The sequence below is a fragment of the Podarcis liolepis genome, assembly GCF_965112155.1.
Source record: "Podarcis liolepis genome assembly, chromosome: 16".
Classification (NCBI taxonomy): domain Eukaryota; kingdom Metazoa; phylum Chordata; class Lepidosauria; order Squamata; family Lacertidae; genus Podarcis; species Podarcis liolepis.
Genome location: NC_139567.1, coordinates 18,958,732 through 18,985,428, shown reverse-complemented (window position 1 = coordinate 18,985,428; position 26,697 = coordinate 18,958,732). Strand labels below are relative to the sequence as shown.

Here is a 26,697-nt window from a genome sequence, read left to right as displayed (position 1 = left end):
CGAATTAACCTGGCTCTTTCTCTAAGCAAGCTAACCTGTCTATTTAACCAACCAACCATAACAGAAAGTTTAGAATCCGGGTGTCTTTGGACCTGTGATCAAGCAGTAGTCTCCAGATTCTGCTGTTATAGGCTCCCTTCCTCATCTCCTAAGTTATCTCAACAGCTCCATTGGATTCCAGCTTAGGGGATTCAGTTGGAAGGCACCCAGGATGAAGTCACCTTTAGCTTCTAAGAAGCAAATTGTTTGCTACAACTTGTCACAGGATAATAATTTTGCATCTACAAATAAGGGATGGACGTTAGGGTAGTCCTTTTTTTTTTTTTTTGCAAGGTTACAGCTGGAAGGCCTTAACATTTGGATATTTAGAAGAGATGACTTTCCTCTAAGTGGGAGATTCTGTCACAGGGGTGGGTAACCTGTGGCCCTCCAGATGTTGTTGGACTCTTTAACTTCCATCAGCTGCACCTAGTATAGCCAATGGAGCTGTACCCTAACAAAATCTGGAGAGCCATGGGTTCCCACATCTCTGTCAACCGGGTATGCGTTAAGCTTTCTTCCACCTTTTCCCTGGAGCAAAGTAGCCAGCATGATTGAACCAGGCAACGCTAGAGGATAATACCGATAATGGAGAGGATTGCTTGGGCCCCGGTTTTAAGGTGGAGAAGTTCCTGTACAACATGCCAATGTGGCTGAAGTCCTCACTTGGTTCTAGTTGCAGCAGAGGGGTAAAACACGGTTCACATGGAGGAGTGAAAAAGGACCAGTGGTGGGTAGGGATGAACTGGTCTTCAGAACCCTTCCAGTTTCATTTTGAGGCCTTAGGAAACCTTAAATCACATATTCAATTAACCATGAGAAGCACAGTTCCCAAAATTTCAGAAACTGAAATGGCAGCCTTATTTCTATCAAAAAACCATTTTTAGGACGAAACCCGGGCCATGAGTAGGAGTCACCCAAGGGCTTGCCATATGTCTCTGAAGGTATCTCTGCTGTTGGGGATTGTGTTGAGAACATTCTAATTCTATTGTTAAACATATTTTAGAATTGTTGGACATTTATACATTTCTTAAATGGTTGAGAATATTATTTTTTGTCAGCACACAAATAGTAAAGGGGGTAAGAAGTTTAAAACTTCCAAATGAAGCAATTTGTGACATTTCAATCCATGTATTAGTATATATAGTTAGCTTAAAAATGCAAACGAAGGGACATTTCTCCTGCAACCCAAGACTTGCTAGGTGGTTGTGTTTTGCAGTCAACTGGCTGAGGCAAAGAAATTGGGGGGGGGGAGGGGAGAACGTTTGCATCCTGCTTTTTTGTCGCAGTCTTGAGAAGCATAAACTCTAGCATGGAGGGCTTCTCCTTTCTCAGGCACCAAGTTTTGTTGAAAGGGCAGCTACCAGCCTTTGTTTAATCTACAATATTTGGTGACTTTCCCAACAGGAAAACCCCCGTAGATGAAAAGTCTGCAATTCAAGCCACAGAAGCCAAGACAGCCCCCGCAGCAGAAGTCAAGACGGTACCCAATGAAGCCACACAAACAAATGAAAACGAGAGCAAAGCATGATGGGCAACTGAGCCGAAACAAAACAAAACAAAAAAATTAAAAAAATTGACAGAACAAACAACTTCACCTGAGCATTTAAAACACACAACACACATCTCATCCCTCTAATGTCTTTGCCTTTTTTAAAAAGAAAACAGACAAAAAAAAATGCATACAATGGGGGAATTGTGGTGGGTTTTTTTTTTTTAGGTTTGTAGGAAGAATTTTATTTTATGTGCACTTGCTTTTAAGAAACGAAATGTTTTACTTCTTCGTCTTCTACAAGGATAAGCCCATAACCCCACTAGGATACCAGGGCCCTTGCGAAATATCCATGCAGAGTTAACAAAACAAAAAACCCAACTGCAGCATGTTTAGGAGATTCAGAACAGAATTAGGAAGCCAGACTTGGCTCTGCCAGGCTGAGCAGACTGGGGTGGCCAGTCGCAGATCGTTTATTTTTATACTTTTCAGCCGAGTTGAGAAAAACCTGTAAACTCTTTGAAGTAAGTTATCTCCTCCCCATTTTATTTTTATTTGGTTCACTTTGAATTCGTCCTGTACGCAAAGTGTGTTTGCCCTTCCTGACTGAATTCTGTTCTCCTTTCTAAAGGGGCAATCCCCCATCAGTGTCTGTTGCGCAGAGCCCTCTGGAACGAACGGGAAGTGTGCAGGGTACCCGTGGATGTTCATTTAAATGGGGCTTGCGTGGAAGACTTTTTGGCCGATTGCGCCCCCTTTTGGTACTGGTGATAATTCCAACATGTTTCATTTTAGGAAGAATGCCTTTGGGCAGTTTTGGAGTTGATATTTCAAAGTGCAGTATTCCTTGTTTTGTTTTTTTTAATTTGGTTTTGCCAACTTTATTTTCTTCCAGTGTTTACAGTCGACAAAACGTTTTTTAAAACTTTTGTTGTGTTTAAATGTCTATGTAAAATAGCTGCCTTTTTTTAAAGAGAGATTGCGAGAGAGAGAGAGACTGAGAGAGAGAGAAAGTAAAAACAGGCTATATAGATAGTAGGTTGATCAGCATGCTTGCTTTGCAAAGGGAGACATTTTGAAATAATGGATGTTTACAGTAGGTGTTTCCCCTTTTGTCTTTTCTTTCTTTTTTAATTATTATCATTTTTTATTTCTTACTGGAGTAAGAAAAATAAGCAAACCCTTACCCTTTTCCTCCGTTTTATACAAATGGGCCACGTAAAGTCCAATCAGTGTCCTGCTTCAGGGCACCCTACTGATGAGCATGAGTTTAACTTTAAGTGTGTGAATAGGGGAGTGAAGTTCTGAAAAGCATCAGCACAATATCTGCAATTTAGGACACTGGGAAAGGTGGCTTTGTTGGTGCACGGTCCAGGTATAGCTGGTTAGGGTGTAAGAAGTGTAAGTCATTCCATCTTCAAGAATGAATATCTTGTGCTGCAAACCCGAGTCTCAAAAATGCTTCCTCTCAAACGAATAGGTTAGAATTTGCTTTTGATGGAAATCATATTTCCAAGGTGTTTTTCGGACCAGGCTGCTGGGCCACGATGGTTCAGCTCCAGGCAGCTCCAAATCTCTCGCTAGGATCAAATCAGGTCAGAATGGCTCCCCCTCTGCTTTGATTGGCTTAGTCCAATTTGACAGGGTCCACCTCAATTCCTGTCCATGGAATATGAGACCTTTAATGTCCAAAGCTTCATTGCATTACACATGTGTCCAAAGGCTTAAATGTGTAGCGCAAGATTGGAGGATCTATTATGCGCAAAGCTGTTCGCTTTTGAACACATTACCCCTTTGAGAGAAAAGTCACTGGCTTGAACTTAAGCACTTGCTCAGTGGTGGTGCGGAGTCAGGGTCAAAACAATACAGGAAGTAAGTTATTTTTCTTTTTCTTATTCTAAGGCATTATCTCCCCTTTCCTCTCCAGGAATCCCCCCCTAAGGTTAGTTAAGCCAAAGGGGAGGTTGTATAGTTAAGGGCGGGTCTCAGAAGGTAAGTTTTAAAAATTACCCACTCTCCCTCCTTATTTAAGATATATTGCTGCAGATATGGCTTCCTTTCAGCCTACACAATGTTTAAAATGTAGTGAAGCTCACCACTTATGGGAGTTTGGCATAATTTTAGAGATGCAAAGCTTCATATGGCTCTGATGCACTCAAAAAACTCCATAAAAGCGGAGGGTATCCCATTCAGTTCAGCTGAATGCAACAGAGGGTGTACCCTCAAGAGCTTTCAAAGATAATGAAATGATCAGGATCCTGGTCTCTACACATGCAACAAAATATATGGATGGAGGCAGTCTTTTATCCATTTCTGGCAAAAGTCACCAATGGTCTGCTGGAAAAGTAGGACCGCCCCCCCCATCCTCGAGTTTCTGATTCTACAAAGTTGTTAGGAAATATCCAAGGGTTTTTGTTGTTGTTTTTGAGAGAGAGAGAGAAAATGCATCAAATAATCTGATCTGGGAGGTTTGATCTGATATTTAAGTTGATTTCTGAAGCACTTAATGATCTTCTTAACTTTTCTTGCCTGAATATTCATGTTCAGCATTATTGCTAAATCTTGGGTCCCCCCTGTTCTATTCAGGATCACACCCAGAATTTACAGAGTTCATGCAGTGGTCTTGTGCTTAAAGTTGTGACTTCGCTGCTTTTTAAAATAAATAAATGTACAAACAGGGATGTGGGTAAAAAGGATGTAGAGGTGAAGGAGACCAGCCCTTTGTATAGAACCATCTTTTTTCCATTTTTTAAAAAAGAATTTCATTAGATCTGCAAGCTTGTGCACTGTGAGTGCGTGAATATCTTAGTGTGAAATGTGTTTTTTGTCATAGTATCAAAAAATTTAAAATCGGAAAGAAAGAAAACCTTCCACATCGTTTGGGTGTGGAAGGTGTAGCGGGAATAGTTTGGGGTGATCGAGAAAAATTCCAAATGTTGAAACCCCAATTTCAGGATACATAAAACGAAGAGAATACAACTGTTCTGGACTGAAGAAAAGTAGCCTTGAAATCAAGATTTCCACGACCTAGTTCCCTCCTTTCGGAGGCCACCAGGCTGGGAAAGGTTGCTTTAAATATATATATATCTATAACCTGCAAAATTGAATGTGATCTATAGCATTCCTTTGCGCTAAGGTCAATGGGGGGGGGCAAAGGAAGGGAGGGAGGAGGTGGCAGTGGGGGGAGACTGCAGTCCGGCCTAAGCAAAATGAAGCCACGCCTTTTGATATAATAATCTCATGTGCGCAGTCCGTCAATGTGGCATCTCTCAGTTATCATTCCCAACTGTGAAAAACCAAGAGTCTTTGTCATTTTGCTAAATGTGGGGGCAGGGTGGGGGCTGCTTTCTTGTTGTTTTTGTTTTTTCTCTTCAGCTCATGGGGGTGGAAATGGAGGCTGCCTTTATATCGATGCGCGCGCACCCAGCGCCTGTGGCGTCTGAGCCTCTACTGTGTGCCTGGGTGGGGGACTTGTTTAAGAAGGTATAAAGTGGGGAGGGGAGCTCTAGCCCTTCGAGGAATTTATTTTGTTAAAGGGTGTAAATATACCCCCCCCCCGTAATGTTCTCACATGGACTTTTTTTCCTCCCCAGAGGGAAATGAATGGGCAGGGATTTATTGTTCGGAAGATAGCAAGAATGGCGTCCCTTGGTCCCTGAAGGTCGGCCATTGTGAGGGCCTGCAAAATACTGTCGCCAACCAACTCTTGCCTCATAACTCATATGTTATATTTCCCACTAAGCGACAAGGAGCTAACGGGAGGCTTATACTACCATAATCTGCCAATAGCCTCTCCCAGTGGGGCCCACACAGGCAAAGTGGGCCGTGAGTCTCCTGTGGGAACGTAAATCTTTCAAAGCTTGGCTAGGGTAGCCTTGCTGTGGGCGAGCATTTTTCAAGCCTGGCTGCCATCTTGAGGCCTGAGCTGAAGCCCACTCGACATCCCTGGAAAGATTCCTGTGGCTTTCAAAGGGCTTTGATGTCAGCTGAGCCTTCCTGAGCAAGAGCAAAGCCTCACAAATTCCCTCATGAACTGACCAAGATGGCCGCCATTTTTGCCCTCTTTCCCCTCACCAGGCAGGCATTTCTCAGCATGGTTGCCATGGCGGCAAGAGGCCGTGGCTGCTTCATTAAGAGCTCTTTGGCAGGCGAGCGTTTCCACTTTGCATCGGCAGCCCTCCTTCCTGTCCCAGAGCTCTCGGTGAAGCAGACTTTTATGTCTTGGTGAAGGGAATGGCGTTCAGTATCTCTCTGCCTATTCCCTCTTGCCAATATGTTGTTCGTTCCTCCTTTGGCAGCAAAAGAGTTTTGTTTTAAATTTAGAAGCAACATTCTCTCTTATGAATTTTTAAAGGTGTCTTCACATTAATTTTATTTTTATACCTGTTTATTTTATTTTTCGAGCAGACACAGACCTTTGAATAGGGACCAACAATACACTGTTTACGATGTGCATATTTATATATGTATGCGTCATACATATATATCTATATAACCACCCAGCTTCTCGTAGTACGGTAAACATGTATTTCATGCAATGTATTAGGGAAAAATAGCACATTTTCTTGCTTGAGTTTTACCATGGAGTCTTTTTTTAAAACAACAACAACAACTGTGTGGGTTTTATTTTATTTCTCCCCCTTTTTCTGTGGATGTCTTCAGACCCCTGGGGGTTCACTTAGGCAATGGTGATAGTGGTTCTCAGTCCTCCATTCACATCCCTACCCAGCATTCCCTGTTTTAGGGGCCTTCTCTCTTGTTATAAAAAACAAAACAAAAGACAAAAAACTTTTTACCGAGTGAAACATGGAATACCACCTTTATTTCCATTCTCACCAATGTAAATACTGATACTAACGGAGAATTTTGACTTTGCATTCTGTCAGAATACTTGTGTTCAAATAAAAATTACCAAAAAAAAAAAAGTTTTTACATTGTCTTAGCCCTCTGTTGTGTTTATATCGGCGGCGGCTTTGTGAAGCTCGTAAGCAGGATTTTTTGCATTTTACGGGCAAATGATAGCTGGAAATATTGTAGGTATGCAGATAGTCTCAGGTTCGATCCCTAGCAATCTCTCCACCCGCCTCCCATAGCCAGAATAGAGTTAAGATATTGCTGGATTACACCTCCAATCCTTCCACATCTCTAGTATAGGTTCCATGGCGCTTTGATGCTTTCCAAAGTATGTTTTCCAACTGATGGCCCAGGTGTTGCGGAAGCAGGATTTCTTTTCTGACAGGCTCCTTTTCCTTATTAAGAGAGTCATCTTGATTTTCTTGACAGTGGTTTTTGATGGTCTAGACACATAGGCTGAGATGGGAAGGAAAAGCACCGGTGATTCACACATCCATCTTCCTCATATCACTTAATAATTACAGCTGAATGTTGGAAACCAACAATGTTGGGGGGGGGTTACGTTTGGACTGGGATAAGGAAGTCCTGTTGGTGATTGCTTGCTAACACGGACAGTCTGTGAGGGAAATCATCATTTAGATTGTGAAAGCTATAGGAAGAAGAATCCTCATGAAGTTGCCTTATAGAATCAGCCCATTGAGAGTAGTGAGAACTCTCCTTTTCTCCAACAAATTTCTGTTGCCCATTAGTTTTAAGGCAAACCGAACAATGGTTTGCCTTAAAACTAATGGTCCGAACAATGGTCTAATCGTGTGTTTGCAGGATCACTTCCAGCTCAGCACTCATGGGATGTTTGGTTAGACAGAAATCATTGGGGAGGGGCAGCGTCAAACTTTCCTGAAGTAAAACATTCACATCAAGTGGCTCCTCTGAATTCCTTGCATTTAAGCCTAACCTGAGTTCAATCAGATCATGGGTCTGTAGCATTGCAAGGCTTGTTTGTTTTTAATCAGAACTTAACATCCTCACATGGAAAGACACACACTCTCTGGGGATATTAAGTTTCTAATCTAAGTTGGCTTCATCGAGCACATTAATCAAAGCCCTTTTTGACAAGCTCAATTATGGTGCACTTTTCATAAGCAAATCCTGGAGGTGAGAGACTCCCCCAGCTGCTGTTCATTTTCAGCTCTTCAGAGGAGGTGAAGACGACCCACCAGAAAGCAAATTGAATGCTTAAAAATTGACAAAAGGATGCCTTTGGTTCATCAGGTGTCACCATCGACAGCTGTACTTACACCAGCCCTTGATAGTCCATTACTGAGGTGTAACCTGGCAGCTCTGAAAAAAACGTTTACAGCAGTATGTATTGTATGGGCCTGCAGAAATGGCATGTGTCCTATGCTACCAACTCTTCAGAACTGCAATAATAGCCATGGTGAGTCAGACTTAAGGTCATTCTGACCAGGCTTCTGCTTTGGAGATGAATCTTGTAAACATGGCCTATTTATTTGTCCCTTGGATTCAGACCTATGAATCTGGCAGTTCCGTCTTGGAACTAATAGACCCATGGAGTGGAGCCAGTCTAAATTGCAGAGGTCATCAGTAAGCACTGGCGACCAAATTATGAAGAGAGGAGAGTGGTCTCACCAACTTTTCACTGAAGAACTAACTTTTGGGCTGTCCCAGATTATACATGCATATGTCTAGAAGGCTCCCTATAAACTGCTAGTCTAATTAAGCAATAAGCCACCATGACTGATGAATTCTAAAACCTGGCCCATGGACCACTGCCTCCTCCAGCCTAGATAACCTTTTAACTATAGCTCTGTGGTTTTTCTGTTATGTTCTACTCCATAAATAACATGCTCTCCCTCTTCAGTCCAGGCATAGCAAAATATGTCAAGAGTGGGCAAAACTTCAAGATCTCTTGACTATTAACTACATTTGAAGCAAACCAATTGATATATAGAAGTTGCTGCCTCTCAGGATTTCCCAGCTCCACCCAGATGTGGCAAGATAGGATTATTGGGTGTTTATATTTGCAAGATTTCACACAGTCTCCTGGGCTGTGTACACGTGTAGCCTCTGAATTGTCTTTCCAGTGTCCTTTTGTACATAGTGGTGTGCAGTTGTACACATCTTTGTGCAAGAGCATCTAAAGCAGCAACTATCTGTTTTGCCTGCACCCACTGGTGAGCATGTTTTCAAACAAGTATGCAACAGTGCTCTATATTCCCCCCATCCCCAGTTAGTACATCCTCAGACTTTTTTAAAAAGGCAGTCTCAAAAAGAGAGGTTTTTGTTCTGGGTTGGCCCTTATCTTGAGGGTGGTTCCTTTGCACTTCTCAAAGTGTGGTTTTTGCTGTTCTTCAGTAGGAAGGCTGCAGAAGCTCTCCAGAGAACTCAAATTTCTTTACAGAAGCCAGTACAGAAATAATTTTAACAAAGCCACACAAGCACCATAAATAATCTTTCCTATGCACTCCTCTGACACCCCGTGTTGTTCTAGGCAACTGCACCCGACCTGCTGCTCTTCAGTGAGCATCAAAATGAACTGTGAGAGTGACTCCCGCCTCCTCCTAAAGATTAATGCAAGCGCCTGGAAGATGTTGACCTAAATTTATGGTGTTGTAGATCAAATTCTAGTGTACCGACATAGGTTTGGCATCTCTAGAACTGGGCTGATCTCTGTGACAAAACAGGCTGAAAAACACCATATTGGATTTGAGTGTTTTTCTTTAGATACTCATCAATCTCCAGTTCCCTTTTCGGATGTTCAGGCTTCTAAAGCCATCACTCAGTGCCAAGAATTTCTCTTTATGCTGCAGAATTGCTTGGAGAGTATGTAGGTAGACAACTGGTACGCTGCTGGAATCGACTTGCATGCTCTGCTCAATGTTTTCCACCAAAGACACATTCTGCAAACAAGCAAACAAACTTCTGTAGGTGATAGCAGCAGGGTGTGACATGGTGGCAAGCTCATGAAAGCGGTGGGATGTGAGGACCCTAGAAATTCAGTATCTGCTCATAAATCGTGAGAACCCTACTGCTGTGGCCCTTGACAATTTGCTGTTTTTAAATGTGTGCTAAGACTTCTGTACACAAGCGAAAGCTGTGGATTAGTTTCCCTGACTGCTTCTCCCATGTTTAATCTGCTCTTTCCCTGGCGATTCTGCATGGGAGCCTGCTCCACGATTAGAAATGGAGATGAGATCAGTTGCTTAGCGCTACCCTGGGCTCCACAGCTCATCCAGCAACCTGTCAGACTCTTATCTTCCACAGCTGGATGAGCTCTTAATAAGTTTCAGAGGTGATTGGCAGCCCTAATTAAAAACAAAAAGTTGTGGTTGTAGCCAGGAACTGGGAGGCCTGTTGAAATGGCAGGTGATGGGCTGGATAGATGAGAAAGAGGTGCTCTCTGTTTTTAAGGACTCCACAGAAGAAGGATAGTTTTGAGGTTCTGCCATCTCCTTAAAACCATCTTTGATAGAGAGGGTTGCAAGGCAGCCCAGCAAGCCTAAGGCTGCCCTGTTCCAGTTGCAAGTCTGCAGTGGTGATCAAAACTTAGAGGGAGCTGACTTCCAGCAGGAGCTGGCCAGCAAAGAAGTGGGTACAAGTGGCAGCATCACAGTTCGCAGGATCAGGGAGAGGCCCCAAGGTGGCTGCTTGAGCAAGGATCAGAGACCAGTTTGAATTCTTAAGTGGCAGTACTCACCCTTTGAATGTCCAAAGCCTGTCACTCAACAGAGAACTGAAAGAAAGTTAAATAGGCAGTGCTGCCCTGGCTAAGAGATGTGCATTTGAGCATCATTGGGTAGCATCAAAGTGCAGCTTTTGACTTGGGGAGAACTCAAGCTCACCCACACCTACAGAAGGCCCCTTCTGCCTTGCAGCTGCTCTCCATAAAGTACCCAGGCACCCCTTCTTGTGCCCTTGCCTATAGGTGCCCATGTCCCTAGCCAGCTGAGACATGAATTTTCAGCTCAGAGTTGCAGCACATCTCCGGGAGAATTAAACACATATAAGACACTTGGCAATCAGGCAACAGCCCAGAGCTTGGAATCTGAAGATTTTTGACAAAAATAGAGACACTTTAAAGCAGGTTGTTAAAAAATAAAAAGATTTACAATATAGGCATTGGCCTTGTATGCCCCTTCTGGCAACTCCTGCAGCAAAGCTGGTGCCAGACATACTGCTCTGCTTTCCTTTGGACCACGTCAGCAAGACCAAGAGGGGGGTATTGACATCTGGCCATCCCAGGACCTCCATACACACTGCCTGGGACTGTGCCCCAGGGAGGTCACTTTGGTGCTGGCAAAACAGTGGTTTGACTTTACTCCTGGAGGTGCACTCCATTGTCTCTTGAGACATTACGGATAACAACAACAATAACAACAAAACGTAACCTTGGAGTTAAATATAAGAAGTGTAGAAGCAGGAAGATCCTCATGAGAGCCAGTGTGGTGGAGTGGTTAAGAGCGGTAGACCCGTAATCTGGGGAACCGGGTTCGCGTCCCCGCTCCTCCACATGCAGCTGCTGGGTGACCTTGGGCTAGTCACACTTCGCTGAAGTCTCTCAGCCTCACTCACCTCACAGAGTGTTTGTTGTGGGGGAGGAAGGGAAAGGAGAATGTTAGCTGCTTTGAGACTCCTTCGGGTAGTGATAAAGCGGGATATCAAATCCAAACTCTTCTCTTCATTCCAAATATGGCAGGGGAAGATGGTAGGTGCTAGGCATGTATGAGGCTATGTCAGATGAGAGAGGAATGTTGAAAAAATAAGCAATACAAGCAAGGAGCAGTGTAGCTAAGTTGCTTGAGGTCTAGAGAGACAGAAGGATAGAAACAGTAAAAAGAAAAATCTGGGTTGAGATATTACTTCTCCTACTGTAAAGTAGTGGGGGAGAGAGACTTTTTCACAGGGAAATGTTTGTGAATTGTGCTTTGGCAGTTTGTGATGGGAACTGGAGAGGACCACGCAGCTCCTTGAAACCTCTGTTGATTGGAAGCTTCCTAAGACAGAGGCTCTGGAGGAGAAACACAAGGCTGTGCGTTCCGTTAGCTCTCCAGTGGGTGAACAACAACAGGGGCCAATGTGGGTCAGGAAGGGGAACCAAGCAACTGGGGAGGAAGCACAAGGGCTGAATCCTGGAGCTTAGAGGCAATATGAACACCCGAGGGGAGGCAGTTGAGCACAGCGAGAGAAAGATCTAGAGCAGTGTTTCCCAACCACTGGTCTTGCTAGTCAGGGATGATGGGAGTTGTAGTTCAAAAACAGCTGGAGGCCCAAGGCTGGGAAACACTGATCTAGAGTACTGGTGGGAGTTCTAAGCTGCTGAGCCTTGGATCTAAATTTCCAACCCCCGGTGATGAATCCAAAGGAATCTGCAAACAGTTCCACATGCACATATACCTGCTAGAGAAGGCTTCCTCAACCTCGGCTCTCCAGATGTTTTTGCCCTACAACTCCCATGATCCCTAGCTAGCAGGACCAGTGGTCAGGAATGCTGGGAATTGTAGTCTTAAAATATCTGGAGGGCCGAGGTTGAGGAAGCCTGCGCTAGAGGGATCTAACCTCAAGTAATGCTAATGAGTGCTAATGAGTCTATCTAGCTGTGATGGCACAGCCTCATGCATTTTGCTTTCCTCTGCCGGGGCTCTAACTGGATCAAATCAGGATGTGCTGTGGATGACTTAATTAGGTTAGAGGCCAGGTAGAGAGAGACAGAGGCATTTGCATGGGCTGGAGATCTCACATTGGAACGCATAGCCAAAGTTTGCCTCCATGATCATTCCAGACTCAGGTCAGCAAATGCAAAGCACAGCTTGCTCTGCACATCTAAGATTTTCCTTTGCACACTTTCCCAAGCAATATGGAGCTTTCTGGAGTCCAGGTGCTAGGAGGCATTTGTGAAATCCTGAGACTAAGCCAAGGACTAGGACCTGATCCCTACTGATGTCTCCTTTTTGTGTGACTGGAATGTGCTTTTTTCCCAAAAGGGGCTAAGTCACATGTTCACATCACTGATATATAGGAGTACAGTGGTACCTCGGGTTACGTATGCTTCAGGTTACAGACACTTCAGATTACAGACTCCGCTAACCCAGAAATATTACCTCGGGTTAAGAACTTTGCTTCAGAATGAGAACAGAAATTGCGCAGCAGCGGCACGGCGGCAGCAGGAGGCCCCATTAGCTAAAGTGGTGCTTCAGGTTAAGAACAGTTTCAGGTTCAGAACGGACCTCCGGAACAAATTAAGTACTTAACCCGAGGTACCACTATATACTATCTATCTAAAAAAAAAAAGTCCACAAAGTGCAAAAACCTGTAACGTTACTTCATCTACTAAACACTTAGAAAATTATACAAAATCATTGTCCAACCTGATCGGACTGTTAATTATGAGATAATGAAGCAGAAATATGCATTAATTTCCACATTATAATTTGTCCTTCAATAATCAATAAAAGCATCCCGCTCTTACAAATTTAGGATTCTGCGACTGTCTTTTAATTTTAATGTCTCACTGATTTTTAACAATCATGCTAATTGCCAAACCTTGTTTATTCATTTTCTACACATATTTTTGGCATCCCCACCACCACCCTCAAGTCAGCTTTGCTGTTGTTGCAATGATCAGCTTTGCTGTTGTTACTAAGTTAAAGATGTGTCAGAAGTCAGAGAGCAGGGAAATGCTGTTTACCTTCTGGTTGCAACGGTGCCTATTTATCTACTTGGTATTGGCATGTTTTCAAACTCCTAGGTTGGCAGGAGCTGGGACAGAGCAATGGCAGCTCACCCCGTCACACAGATTCGAACTGCCAACCTTATGATCAGCAAGCTCAAGAGGCTTGGTGGTTTAGACCACAGCACCACCCATGTTCCTTTCCCTCTCATATAATCCCACACATGAAGGAACTAGTGTTTCATTCAATGCTATAAGGTTTGGGCCACCAAAAGCGAAATATTTTATATAAGTGTACAGTGGTACCTCGGGTTAAGACCTTAATTTGTTCTGGAGGTCTGTTCTTAACCTGAAACTGTTCTTAACCTGAAGCACCACTTTAGCTAATGGGGCCTCCCGCTGCCGCCGTGTGATTTCTGTTCTCATCCAGAAGCAAAGTTCTTAACCCGAGGTACTATTTCTGGGTTAGCAGAGTCTGTAACCTGAAGCGTCAGTAACCTGAGGTACCACCGTATTGAGATATGATGGGAAGCGAATGAACCTCTTACAGCAGAGCACAGCAAAATAATAGCAGGGGGTTGTGAAGTTAGAGCTTCCGAAGGGACTCTCTTCAGATTGTGTTTTTAAAAAAAGAAAAATGGGAGGAGTTGGCCACCAGGAACCAATCTGAGACTCGTGTGAATTCTAGACTCTAAACCCAATCACAGTTATTGTTGCTGATCCAGTTGTGAACTTCTAGTGATGGCCAGACTCTGGTGAGAAAGGTGGAAGCTCACCAGCTCATTCCAGCAAGCAAGAATATATGAGCAAGCTTCAGAAAACGGGGTCCCATGATAATCAAGTCTGGGGGGTGGAGGTAGAGAAGATGAACTGGAGGGATGCTATGTTTTGCAGGTGGAGTTGTTGAGGAGCCATACCTTGGCCATGGCTGCCATCTAGTGGACAGTCCTCCATTTGATCTCGCTTTTGCTCCACAAAACATTTCTTTCAAACATAAAATACTTTCCTGACTCAGTTGTGGCATACCCCAGGTGCTAATATGCTTGGTTAAACCACATCCCAGCCATTGTAAATCAAGCCTGGTGACTGAAGAGGACTGGGACAGAGGCTCAGAAGAAGCAACGGTGCTTTCTTTTGACTCCGTTGGATTCGATCTGGGATCAGGGCGCAATTCCTCTGGCTTTGTTTTATCAGTCTAACAAGATTCCACGAAGAAGGGCAACACTTGGATTTAATCTGCACTGTGCAATGACAGTCCTGGGGACGGGACTCCATTGCACGCCTGCTCCCCTGCACTGCAAATAGGTGTGCAGGAAGTTTCTCTGACTTGGATAACATTTGGAAGTTGACCAGCAGCCAAGGCTGGCCCAAGACACTTTGTCACCTGAGGTGAACCACAAAATGGTGGCTCCCTCCCTGCTGGGGAAGGAGGGGTAAGTGAAGATCTACAGCAGGGTCAAGAGGAGAATAGAGATCTGCATTGGGTTCTGCTGCCCCCATGAATCCTGCCGCCTGAGGTCACCTCACCTTGCCTCATGGGTGAACTAACCCTGCACATTGCTGACTTGGATGGAGAAGGGGAGGTGGAGGGTATATATGGATAAAATGGTGTGTGAGAGAGAGGCTGGATGATGTTTGGACATTTCCGTATTTTGAACTTCAAACAGAATGCAGTATTTAGGAGGGAAGATCATATTTAGATGTGTGCTCAGTGCTCAGCAAGCATGGGTGTGGGGAGGAGATTGAAGAACGGTGTGTGTTGTGGGCATGTATATATAGCCAGTAAGTACGTAGTAGTAGGGATGGGAGAGAGATTTGCTTTGTATTTCAATGCAAACTTACTAGTTCACACTGCCCAAAACAAGACATGAACAGAAACACACTACCCTTTGAAATGCACACGTCTCTGAATTTTCACAATGCAGCTCTCCGACCAAAGAGTGGGTACCAAAATTCACACATTAGGAGAAAGAGTGTGTGTAAATGGGCATGTGTCGGGGGGGGGGATATAGCATATAGAAATGGCTTGCCTCAAAGATTGCAAATATGTGTACATTAGACAAAGCTGCATGCAAAATTGAGTTTATCAAAAGGAACATCCAGGAAAATGCTGGGGAATTTTCATGAGGACCTGTAAAAATAAATGATCCTGAACTGATTTATTCCTGCATTTCAGAGGGTTGGACTACATGGCCCCTGGGTACCTTCTAATTCTCTGATTCTATGATGTAGAGAATAGGAGAAGTTGGCAGGATGGAGAGAGGAACTGAAATTAACAGATTAGCCCTTCCCTGCCTCCAAGGTTGGGGTCCTAAAAGGAGCAAAAAGTGCTTAAGTTCTTTGTGATGTTTGAATAGAGAAATGGAAGCAGCGAGTGTTTAGTGCCTGCCAGCTTTCTTGATTCTTTGGTCTCTAGCAGCCCTTCCCAGGTTAGAGGATACTGGCCTGCCATTGGGTGTTCATAATTCTCATTATCCCCTCACCCTCCATTAATATTTATTTGCTAGGAGGAACATGGTAGACTCTGCAATCTCAACTAATGACTTGCTTGGCATTCTGGCTTTGAAGGCATCCATTTAGCGGTACATACAAGCGGAGGTGTGAAGGGAGAGAAGAATGATTTACCGCAGGAAAGGCAGTTAAAATAAATGTCTGCAAGGCCAGGCACGATCCTGCTAATGGACGAGAGCTGCAAAGAAATCACTTTGGCAAATTTCTCTCCCCGGCTCCTTTGCACTAATAATGTTGTGGAGAATCGGGAAAGCCAAGGATTTGGGGCCTGCAGGGATGGTGGTGGTGGTGGAGGAAGAAGCCCCCAGCATGATCCATGCAGAGAATTAATGGTGCAGAATATTTTGGAAGGAGACGGAGAGAAGTGGAGGAGAGTGAGAGGCAGAAAAGTGCCCTGGTGTTTGGTGGGCGGCCTTGGGGAAGCCAGCAAAGTGTGGCATACCCTCCAACATTTCTCCAGTGAAAATGGGGACGTCCTAAGGAAAAGCGGGGCATTCTGGGATCAAATCAGAAACCAGGATGACTTCTGTAAATCCGGGACTGTCTCTGGAAAATAGGGACACTTGGAGGGTCTGGTGTGATGCTGTGGTTAGACCAACGGCGGCTCATGTGTTGCCTTCCAGATGTTGGAGCCCCAACCAGCGAGACTGATGCTCAGGGAGGATGGGAGCTCTATTCAAAACAACTTCCAGGATAAGCTGCTCCGCCTACATGAAAAGAGCAAGCAAGTGGGAGCCCAGCTCACAGGGGATCCCCTGTTAGCATTCCTGCTCCATGATTGCAGTCATGGGATTGTTGTCTATCACATGACGGTATATGTTTTGACTCCACAGAGTAGGAAGTGACGGAGACAGGATGTTTGTGTGACTATGTTCTGTGAAGTGGGACTATTTTCTTTTGTTCTTTCTCTTTGCTGTCTGATGCTAGAGAGAGAGGGAGCCATGTTGCAGTGCTCCATGTGTGTTTATATGTAAATAAAGTAGATTAGCCAAAATGCTGAGTTGCTGAGGTCTGTTACGCAAAGCTGCAAAGACTCTGCGGATCCCTAAGTGTGCCGGTGTTGGTAGACATCAGTCGCTGTGATGTTCGGGCAGAAGAAAGCTTTTGAAGCTCCCTAATGATCAACCAGGAGGGCAAGAACATGCCAGTCGGGCATGTGTCTCTGCCAGGGTCCTACTCGAGTGTAGGCCGAGCTCCTGACATCCCCCCCCCTTCAATAAGAAGGACCACCAGTGGCTCAGCACAGACTTTGTCTACAGGAGGGCTGGACATAGACACATCAAAGAAGCAATTCAATTAAACGCATTGTAAACTCATACAGGGAAATCCAATAGGGAAAGACGGGACTCCACAGCGCCCTCTGGTGTCACAGTGTTATATTGCATATATGACGTATATATGCAAAACACTTTTTCTTTACGAATCTAGCTGAGTCCCAAAGTCTCAGGTGGATTCCTGGTGTCCCCAAGGAAAAGCTTGCCAGGCCTTGTCCACACTGAGTATTACTGTGAGCCAAAGACTTCTGGGCACCGTTCACGTGACAAATGGAGCCAATCCCTCAATCCTGGGAAAACCTGAAAAGCAACATGCAAAACCAGCCTGCTTCAACCTGGCTGGGAGAGATACCCTCCTGGCTGAAACCCTCCCAGAGCTGCTGCCAATCAGTGTAGACAATACTGTGCTAGATGGTCCCACAGATTTGAGTTGGTTTAAGGCTGGGCCCAGTGTTTCTATGTATTATTTTACTGTTAGCTCTAGATTTTATTCTATTTTATTATTAGTATTTTATTTCGTAAAAAACAACCACCCCAAAAACCTCAAAACTGTTTAGTTTTTAATTTTATGCACTGGTAGTGCACATGCCTTCTTAAACTAACTAGTTCTGATTGATCCCAATTCGGGGGAAATAAGTAGCCATTCCACGTGGGAAATGCTAACAGTTTGGGGTGGGTTTTTTTTAAGAGATATGTAGCTAATGCCGGGTGTTTGGTTAGTGCTTAAAAACGATCAGATGCTGCCATCTAGCGGCACACTTCTCAAATTGCAGTTGTCCCTTCCTTTGAAGACCCTGTGTGCTGAGTTCTTCCCATGGCCTTAGAGCAGTATGCAATGTGTGGGGAGTGGGAAGAGACTTCCGAGTGCAAGTGTGCTTGCACCACAGAATTATATAAAAGCATGACTAGTGCAAGGGCATCTTTACATTCAATCCCTTTCCTTATTGTACCTCCTCAGAGTAGATATGGGTAACATAACTAAATCAGAATGCACGGCCATCGTAACCCTGTCCATATAACTTAGGGGAGGAAACAAGGCAGAATGAGGGTGCCACACCTGTTCCTTTCCTTTTAGCTTTCTTCCTTTCCTCCCGGTTATCATAGGAGCCAACTCCTAGGGCAGGCACAGGTAAACTCGGCCCTCCAGATGTTTTGGGACTACAACTCCCATCATCCCTGACCACTGGTCCTGTTAGCTAGGGATGGGGATGATGGGAGTTGTAGTCCCAAAACACCTGGAGGGCCGAGTTTGCCTATGCCTCTCCTAGGGGCTGTGGGGGCTTCGGTGCTCACAATAATGTTTTTGAGAGGGCTGGGCCCCCACAACGTTGATGGGCATTCCCATTCAAATGGTGTGTGTGCACTGCATCCTGTGCTCAGTTATGTGGGGTGGGGCTTACCTGGGCCTCCAAACTATTTTATTCAAGTTGGCATTCTTGGCTTCCTTATCATAAATTGCATGTGCACCCAGGATTAGACCTAATGAAATCAATGGGCCTATCTTAGTCGTATCCATTAATTTCCTTGAGTCTATCCTGAATAATACTTAGGGCTTGTCACAATGGGTGCAATCCCACTATATGTTGAACATCGAGTGGAGCTATGCAACCGGTGCTTTTTTTTTTAGAAAAAGAGGTGTTGGGATTTATCGTGAACGCCTCCCTTGTTCTCTTAGAATGGCACTGGCGCCCACCTGAGAGGTGCCAGAACTGAGTTCCAATGAGTTCTAGCTGAAAAAAGCTGTCACTCGCTGTTACTAGTGTGAGCTCTAGGTGGCGATAGCACATTGTTATTGCCTTTTGCATCACATCGAAAAGAGAAGAGCTTACCTTTGCTCTTTAAAATAAACATGCTTCTTTGCTTTGTTCGGGGGCTACCTGTTGCAGGTGACTTCCAAGGCCCCTCCTGCTCTCCCTTCTTAGGGTTTCTTATTCTTAAACCAGATTTGGACTGGGTACCCCTTCAAAAAAAAAGTGAAGGTGTTATTAATGCTCATAAATGTGTCACATTGTTAGATAGATAATATTGATTTTTATCACTTTGGTGTTTGCCTCCTTGAACTACTTTGGGAGGAAGGATAGGATAGAAATTTTAATCATCATCATATTAATAGAGAGCTGCCCTGTGCAAAGTAGGATGCGTTATAGTTGGGGGTTAACTTGTCCCCCCTGCGCCATTTTCCTTACAAAGAAAGGTAAATGAATTGCTATTCACCTCCAGTGGATATTCAGAAGTGATCCTATTATCTCCAGCAGTTGCCTTCTGAACCTTTCTACAGGTATATGAAAGCCATATCCATCTCATCTCATGCAAAGGTGATCTGCATCTTCTCAGATGTTGCAAAATGGTCAGGGTCTGGACATGTCTCATCCTGTCAGGGCTTAGCAGATCAGAGACAGAGAGAGAGAGAGAGAGATGCTCCCAATTTTGCACTGATGAGCAACAGACTGCACAAAATTCCCTTCATGTGGAATTTGTTGTCTTTTATCTGACAGTGGCTTCAAACAGCAGAGAGAAGAGGCTTGAGTTCTTGACCCCGGTCAGTAATCCAGGTTCCCTTTGTGACTTTGAGCAATCCGCTGTGCCTCAGCTTTCATTTCCCCCTCTGCAGAATGGGGGACTATTGCAATGACGCCTCACAAATTAAAAGTATAACTCTGTCTAAACAAACTGTAAGTGGTACAGGTGGCAGAGGAAATTAGGAGCTTCAAAAAGCATTTGGTCCATAGACTTTCCTGTCTTGGTCCTTAACAACTAATCCATAGCATGCAAGTGTGTTTAGTCATATTTTTTTTTGCAAAATCTCAGATCTATACATCTCTTTCCATGCAATGATGACACCAGGCTGGCAAACCACCTTATGCTCTGGAAAATGCATCTGCTATGACAGCAGCAGGGGCCTTTAGGAGGAGAGACGGGACTCGTGGGGAAATGCAAATGACTAAGACTTTGTTTATTTGAAGAGGCGAAATCATGTCTGTGTACCACTTCATTCAATTATATACTTTCCTGGAATAATTGCAGAGTTTCAGAAAGGGTTCCTTCTGTCTCTCCTTCCCCCCCTTTATAGCTGAGTGGAGGATCTTTTGTTTGTTTTCTGAGAAGGCAGAGCACTGTCAGTATTTCCACAAAGCCAAAGCTCTCTGAGTAAAGCTGCAGGAGCCAGGACTGATTTTCAAAACCTGCTGTTTTGTTTTTAATTAGTAAGATCCAAGGACGCGGGTGGAGCTGTGGGTTAAACCACAGAGCCTAGGGCTTGCCGATCAGAAGGTCAGTGGTTCGAATCCCTGCGACAGGGTGAGCTCCTGTTGCTCGGTCCCTGCTCCTGCCAACCTAGCAGTTCAAAAGCACATCAAAGTGCAAGTAGATAAATAGGTACCACTCCAGCGGGAAGGTAAACAGCGTTTTCGTGCGCTGCTCTGGTTTGCCAGAAGCGGCTTAGTCATGCTGGCCACATGACCCGGAAGCAGTCTGTGGACAAACGCCGGCTCCCTCGCCAATAAAGCAAGATGAGTGCTGCAACCCCAGAGTCGGTCATGACTGGACCTAATGGTCAGGGGTCCCTTTACCTAGTAAGATCCAATATTGGTTCCAGGTTTCGGAGGAGCTTTGGGCAAGACACCCTTCTTCCGTGAGTCTCTTTCCTCACTGCAGCAAGCCCAGGGGGCTCTTGTCAGTGGGGCCGTTTCTTGAGCACAGGCACTTGGTGGATGCCTCACTATGCCGACCCTTGGTGGTATGGTCCTAAGGTGGAAAAACACCTTAAGCTGCAAGATTCCTGCTCTGATGTTATTGGGAAATGGCTACAGAGGATTTCATGTTGGACTGAGGGCTGGGTCTCCTGCACCAGTTATTGACTTTAGTGCAGGAAATGAGAGACTGTGCCCCACCTTCACAAGAGCGGGAGGTCGCTGGACCTGGCAAAGGCAGCAATTCATCTGGCTGCCTGTTGCTGGATGACCAGTCTGCTTGCAGTAGCCTCGGGCTTCCCCCGCCCCAGCCCCGCATCTGGGGGGGGGAATAATTTTTTTTCTTTATTTCCCCCCCAAAAAACTAGGTGCGTCCTATGGGCCGATGCGTCCTATGGGGCGAAAAATACGGTAATTGGCTAATGCATCATAGAGTGTCACTCCCACATGGTTTGATTTCAGTTACGTCCAGGCTGAAGCCTGATTACTATTCATCTATAGTAGATTTCACCAACCTGGTCTATTCCAGATGTTTTGGACTAAAACCTCTGCCAGCTTTAGCCAGGATGAGAGTTGCAATCCAAAACATCTTGCAATACTGGCGAGCAATACCAATAAACCAAGTGTTTTGTCAGCTCTGCAGGGAAGACAAGATGGCTATCTCTTCACACCAGCAATAAACAGCTGTGAAGAGATCATCTTCTCTCGAGAAGGCTATGGGGTCTTTCTGCTCTTGTGACAGACACACATTTAAAACAAATATTTACCTGTTGAGAAGATCCTATGCAAAGCAGCTGCTACACAGCATAACACTGTATACACTGACTTCCTGGATTGGACAATCTAGCCCAGCATTCTGTTTCCGTTGTGGTCAGCCCCATGCCCCATGGAAGGCTTCGAGCAGGTTGTGAAGCAAGTGCCATTGCCATTTGTCTCTTTTGTTGGAAGGGCAACGGCAGAGCTCATTCCATGTGTCAACTCAAGGATGAATTCTGTTAGTGTTAAAGTCAACTAGTTCGGGGGGGTGGGGGTGGGGGTGGGGGGAGGTGTTGCTTAACAACCAGGCAGAGTAGCATGAAGTTTGCTGAAGTAGTGTGTTGTTCTGAGCGAAATTCATTGACTGTCTCCCTGCTGTGTACAGGACCTGAAGTAAGAAAGACAAAAAATCTGTTTCCTTTTCCCCCAAATCATACGCTGTTTTTGTTCAGTATTCTCAGTAAAGTGCCATCAGAATTTCTCTCTCACTCTCTGAACTCTAGCTGTGCTATTTATATGACTTTTCTAACTTATAGACACATATGCATCTGCGGCTTGGAGGACGACTGGCAAAAGAAAGGGCAGCTGCAATTTCAGCACTGGATCAAGAGACAGCACCTCTCTTTTATCTAAGTCCATCCCAATCGCGAATGGCTCATCCCATTACAAATAGCAACCATGAGAGCCTCAGTGCCTGGTCATGACCATGGTAGGGTTTAAACCCCACCTTCCTTCCATTCCTCTGTAGCTTCCATCTATGCTGGTTGTTGTTGTTTAGTTGTTTAGTCATGTCCGACTCTTCGTGACCCCCAGGACCAGAACACGCCAGGCACTCCTGTCTTCCACTGCCTCCTGCAGTTTGGTCAAACTCGTCCTCTGTCGTCCCCTTCTCCTTGTGCCCTCCATCTTTCCCAACATCTGGGTCTTTTCCAGGGAGTCTTCTCTTCTCATGAGGTGGCCAAAGTATTGGAGCCTCAGCTTCACGATCTGTCCTTCCAGTGAGCACTCAGGGCTGATTTCCTTAAGAATGGATAGGTTTGATCTTCTTGCAGTCCATGGGACTCTCAAGAGGTTATTTATTTTATGCTGGTTATTTATTTTAATTTTAAAATATAACTTGCACCCCAAGACAACAAATGGTGCCTCTAGCCAAACAGAGCCTTAAATGCTTGTTGAGTGTCAAATTCAGAGGAGAGTGAGGAATGACAACCAAAGGAGTCAGAAGTTTAGTTTCCCTTGGTTCATTTGCCTGGAAGGAATCTAGGTGGCCACCCTGACAACCACATCCAGCTCACTGAGTTGGCCAAGATTGCATAGATTGCCATAGACCTCTGTCTAGTGAAACTAATCAATGGCTAGGAGGAACTTCAACGAAGGCAAAACTGAACAAAAGAAAAATGAAATGTAGAAGATAAAATCCAAAGTCAGAGGGGTAGGAACCAGGTTGAAAACTTCAACTAAATTGTTAAAATCTGGGGTTGTTGGCAGGTCAAGCAAACTCAACAATTACTCTGCATTTTATGTGCTGCAGTGGTAGCCAATTTGGAAAGCCTCATGCCAGCATCACTTTTTCTAATACCAAACTCAGTGCTGTCAGGCATTGAGGATTGGCACACAAAAAGGGCCACTGGGAATGCCCACTAAGGGAATGGGGGGGGTTGTCTAACTTTGCAGCTGGTCTGCTTTAAGACCCTGGTAAAACCTCTCTGTTCTGCCAGAGATGCAGATGTTCTGCCAGACAACGGAGCTGGAAACATTTTTGCTGCTGAGTAGAGCAGTATGAAAACAAACCAAAGGACCATTTTTCTCCCTCCTTGTTTAAACCACAAGGAAAGGAGTGGATTTTGAGGGAAAGGGTTTCAATGCATGTTGGGTTTTTGCTTTCAGGAAAGGGCTTTGGGTATTGACATGGGCCACCAAGTTTCAGAAAAGGCACATACTATAGAGCAGGCATAGGCAAACTCCAGCCCTCCAGATGTTTGGGACTACAATTCCCATCATCCCTAGCTAACAGGACCAGTGGTCAGGGATGATGGGAATTGTAGTCTCAAAACATCTGGAGGGCCGAGTTTGCCTATGCCTGCTATAGAGGCTTTCCTTGTTTTCTATTGATAAGAGGGAAGGTCTGTATTCTTGTGAAAGGGTATTTCACTGGGTAACTGCCTTGCAGACGTGTTTTCAGACTGGATACCAGTATCAGTCATTATAGTTAGGAGCTTTGAAGGTAAACTCCTTCTCGGTCATGGAGCTCAGCAATTTAACTGAGATCCGGAAAATAAACTTTGTGAAACCGGAGGTCTTAAAGCAGAGCTCTATGCAAATTGCTGGCTGTTTTGTAAGTTGGTTTAATTTAAATGAGGGGGGATTGTGGACTTGAACACAGCCTGTATTCTGCACCCACCTCAGACCCAGACCTCCTGACCCAGCACCTTCCTCTGAAGTCTAATCTCATAAGGCTTTTCAACGAACAAATGAAACATTTTGCAGCTCATTAAAGCTCCAAATGAGATTCTAGTTGCAATCCATCTGGTGAGGGGGAAAGTCCAAGCAAAGGTCACTAAGGAGTGAGGAGAAAAGCTCCAATTTAGTTAGAATACAAAAAAGAAGTGGGGGGGGGGGAGAGAACCAAAAGAAATTTCAGCTTGTACCTTAGTGGTTGTCTTTGTCCATGGAGTTTTCTTGGCAGGGATACTGGAGTGGCTTTCCGGTTTCTGCTCCAGGTGGATCACGTTTGGTCAAAACTCTCTCCAATACTTTGGCCACCTCAAGAGAAGAGAAGACTCCCTGGAAAAGGCCCTGATGTTGGGAAAGATGGAGGGCACAAGAAGAAGGGGACGACAGAGGATGAGATGGTTGGACAGTGTTCTCGAAGCTACCAGCATGAGTTTGACCAAACTGTGGGAGGCAGTGGAAGACAGGAGTGCCTGGCGTGCTCTGGTCCATGGGGTCACGAAGAGCCGGACACAACTAAACAACAACAACAACACCTTGGTGGTGATCTATATGGGCTTGCTGAGAAGAGCCCCTGCTTGGCTAAAAGACAGTGATGACAAATGCAGGACACCTTGTCCTCGAAGAAACTGGGGCTAAGTTTGCGGCACCTTAGGAGCCTACTTTTTTACAGTAATGCCGAGTAAATTTCAGCTGATGGCCCTGGCTAGGGAAGCTTGTGGCACTGAAATATGCGCCTCTTCCAACAGAGGAAATTTCAATAGCTTTGGAAAGGAAGAAAGGGGGAATTTGTGAGCGGTGAGCATACTTAAGAAATGTTGTTACAGTTCTTTCCTTTCCTTGTTGCTCGTAACTAAAGGCCAAGTGAGATGACATATTAGCTGCATTCTTCTGCCCACAAGTAAAGGGTTTTTTAAAATTAAAAAAAACCCCACAAACTGTCAGCACGGCAGGGTGCCTGCTATAGGTTTGGACCCTAGTATTGGGGTGCAAGGTAGATTTTTAAGCCTTTGCCTCTCTCCTAGAGTATTGATTTGATGCCACCAGTTTGCACAGAAAAACAACAGCTCCCATTCACTTCAGTGGGAACTTTCCACCTTATACAAATTGATTTTTTTTGGGGGGGGATAGAATGGAATGGCTAACAGCTCTTGATACTGCAACATTCTGTTACAGAGCCCCAGAGAAGGTCACACATGACGTTTGGGTTTTATTGGAATCTGAGGCTGCAGCAACAGGACCATCCTGGGATGTGACTGATCGGAACTCCCTCCATCTAGATGCAAGTTGTATATACAGTGGTACCTCGGGTTACATATGCTTCAGGTTACATACACTTCAGGTTACAGACTCTGCTAACCCAGAAATAGTACCTCAGGTTCAGAAATTTGCTTCAGGATGAGAACAGAAATCGTGCTCCGGTGGCACGGCGTCAGCTGGAGGCCCCATTAGCTAAAGTGGTTCTTCAGGTTAAGAACAGTTTCAGGTTAAGAACGGACCTCCGGAACGAATTAAGTACTTAACCCGAGGTACCACTGTATGTTTAAATAAACCCTATAGCATAAAAACAACACAGAACCCCCCCCCCTCCCCAAAAAACCTTTTTCAGGTGAGCTGGCCAAATATGGTGACACCATAGATTTGTATAATGGCATTGTGATACTGGTGTCTTCCTGCTCTGAGCCATCGCTGTGCTCACTGTGGGAAGCCAAACCTTTAGTTATGCGTAGTTTGGGGTGATGCCATGTGAGATATACCCTTTTGGCCATGCGGCCGCACAGTCCTGAACGTCAGGGAGCAGAATGGCAGATGGAAGACCCATAATTGGCTCATAATCGTCAAGAACATGAGCCAGGGAAGACCATTTGGGACAAGTTGTGGACAGGATGAGATGTTTATCCTGGTTGACATTTCAGTCAGAAGAGAGCTACAAAGCAAAACAGACCCTCGGAATATGGAAATTTACCAGGCTGCCCCTCCAACCTTTTAGCACAAATGTGCATTTAAGTGACTATGCATCCAGACCCCCTGGAGAGAAGCCTTTACAAGCCCTGAAATGGAAGAAGGCATTCTGCATTTATGAGAAAAACGAGAGCGCAGGCTGGGTGATTTTTAATTTTTTTTTTTAATACTGCACAAATAAACTATCCAGTCTTTGGCTGTCAATGGGAGATTTCCAACACACTGCCTCTTGTCTTCTGGGGCCCATTTTAATTCCACCATATGAAATAGCAGTTGGCTCAGTGTTCCCTCCAGCAGGAAATAAAGCTAGATGAATGGATAGGAATGACTCTGTGGATTTCCGCATGGGGGCCAATATGCATGATGGTTCCATTACCTAAAATGTGAGCTGTCTGGAAGATGAGGATTTCACATTCATCTTTCCTGAAGGAAGGAAGGAAGGGTGATAAAATTGCTAATTCGTCAACTTGGAAAGAAGGACCTTTTAAAAATATGCTTTTCTCCTAAAGGTAAAGGGACCCCTGACGATTAGCTTCAGTCATGACTGACTCTGGGGTTGCGGCACTCATCTCGCTTTATTGGCCGAGGGAGCTGGAGTACAGCTTCCGAGTCATGTGGCCAGCATGACTAAGCCTCTTCTGGCGAACCATAGCAGCGCACGGAAACGCCGTTTACCTTCCTGCAGGAGCGGTACCTATTTATCTACTTGCACTTTGACGTGCTTTCGAACTGCTAGGTTGGCAGGAGCTGGGACTGAGCAACGGGAGCTCACCCCGTCGCGGGGATTCAAACCGCCGACCTTCTGATCGGCAAGTCCTAGGCTCTGTGGTTTAACCCACAGCGCCACCCGCGTCAGTACACCTCAGTAAAATTGGCTGTATCAGGCCAGTGGCCCATCTAGTCCAGCGTCCTGTTCTTAGCCAGCAAGCAACAGCATTTCCCTCAATTAGGTTTCTCAGGAACATGCATCCAGAAGTTTAC

The 26,697-nt window shown here is 45.0% G+C and overlaps 1 protein-coding gene and 1 long non-coding RNA gene across 9 annotated transcripts in view; one reads left to right on the top strand and one right to left on the bottom strand.

The window, feature by feature from the left end:
- Positions 1-6,456, top strand: part of NCAM1 (neural cell adhesion molecule 1) — a 226,853-nt gene extending 220,397 nt beyond the window's left edge. For all 8 annotated transcript variants that reach the window (XM_083480927.1, XM_083480934.1, XM_083480933.1 and 5 more), the window contains one exon: positions 1,447-6,456. In XM_083480927.1, coding sequence (XP_083337053.1) covers positions 1,447-1,570 — 124 coding nt within the window. In that variant the 3' untranslated portion in view covers positions 1,571-6,456. The remainder of the gene's footprint in view (positions 1-1,446) is intronic.
- The window catches only part of LOC310696120, a 493,645-nt gene that overhangs the window by 266,650 nt on the left and 200,298 nt on the right, over positions 1-26,697 (bottom strand). The window lies entirely within an intron of this gene.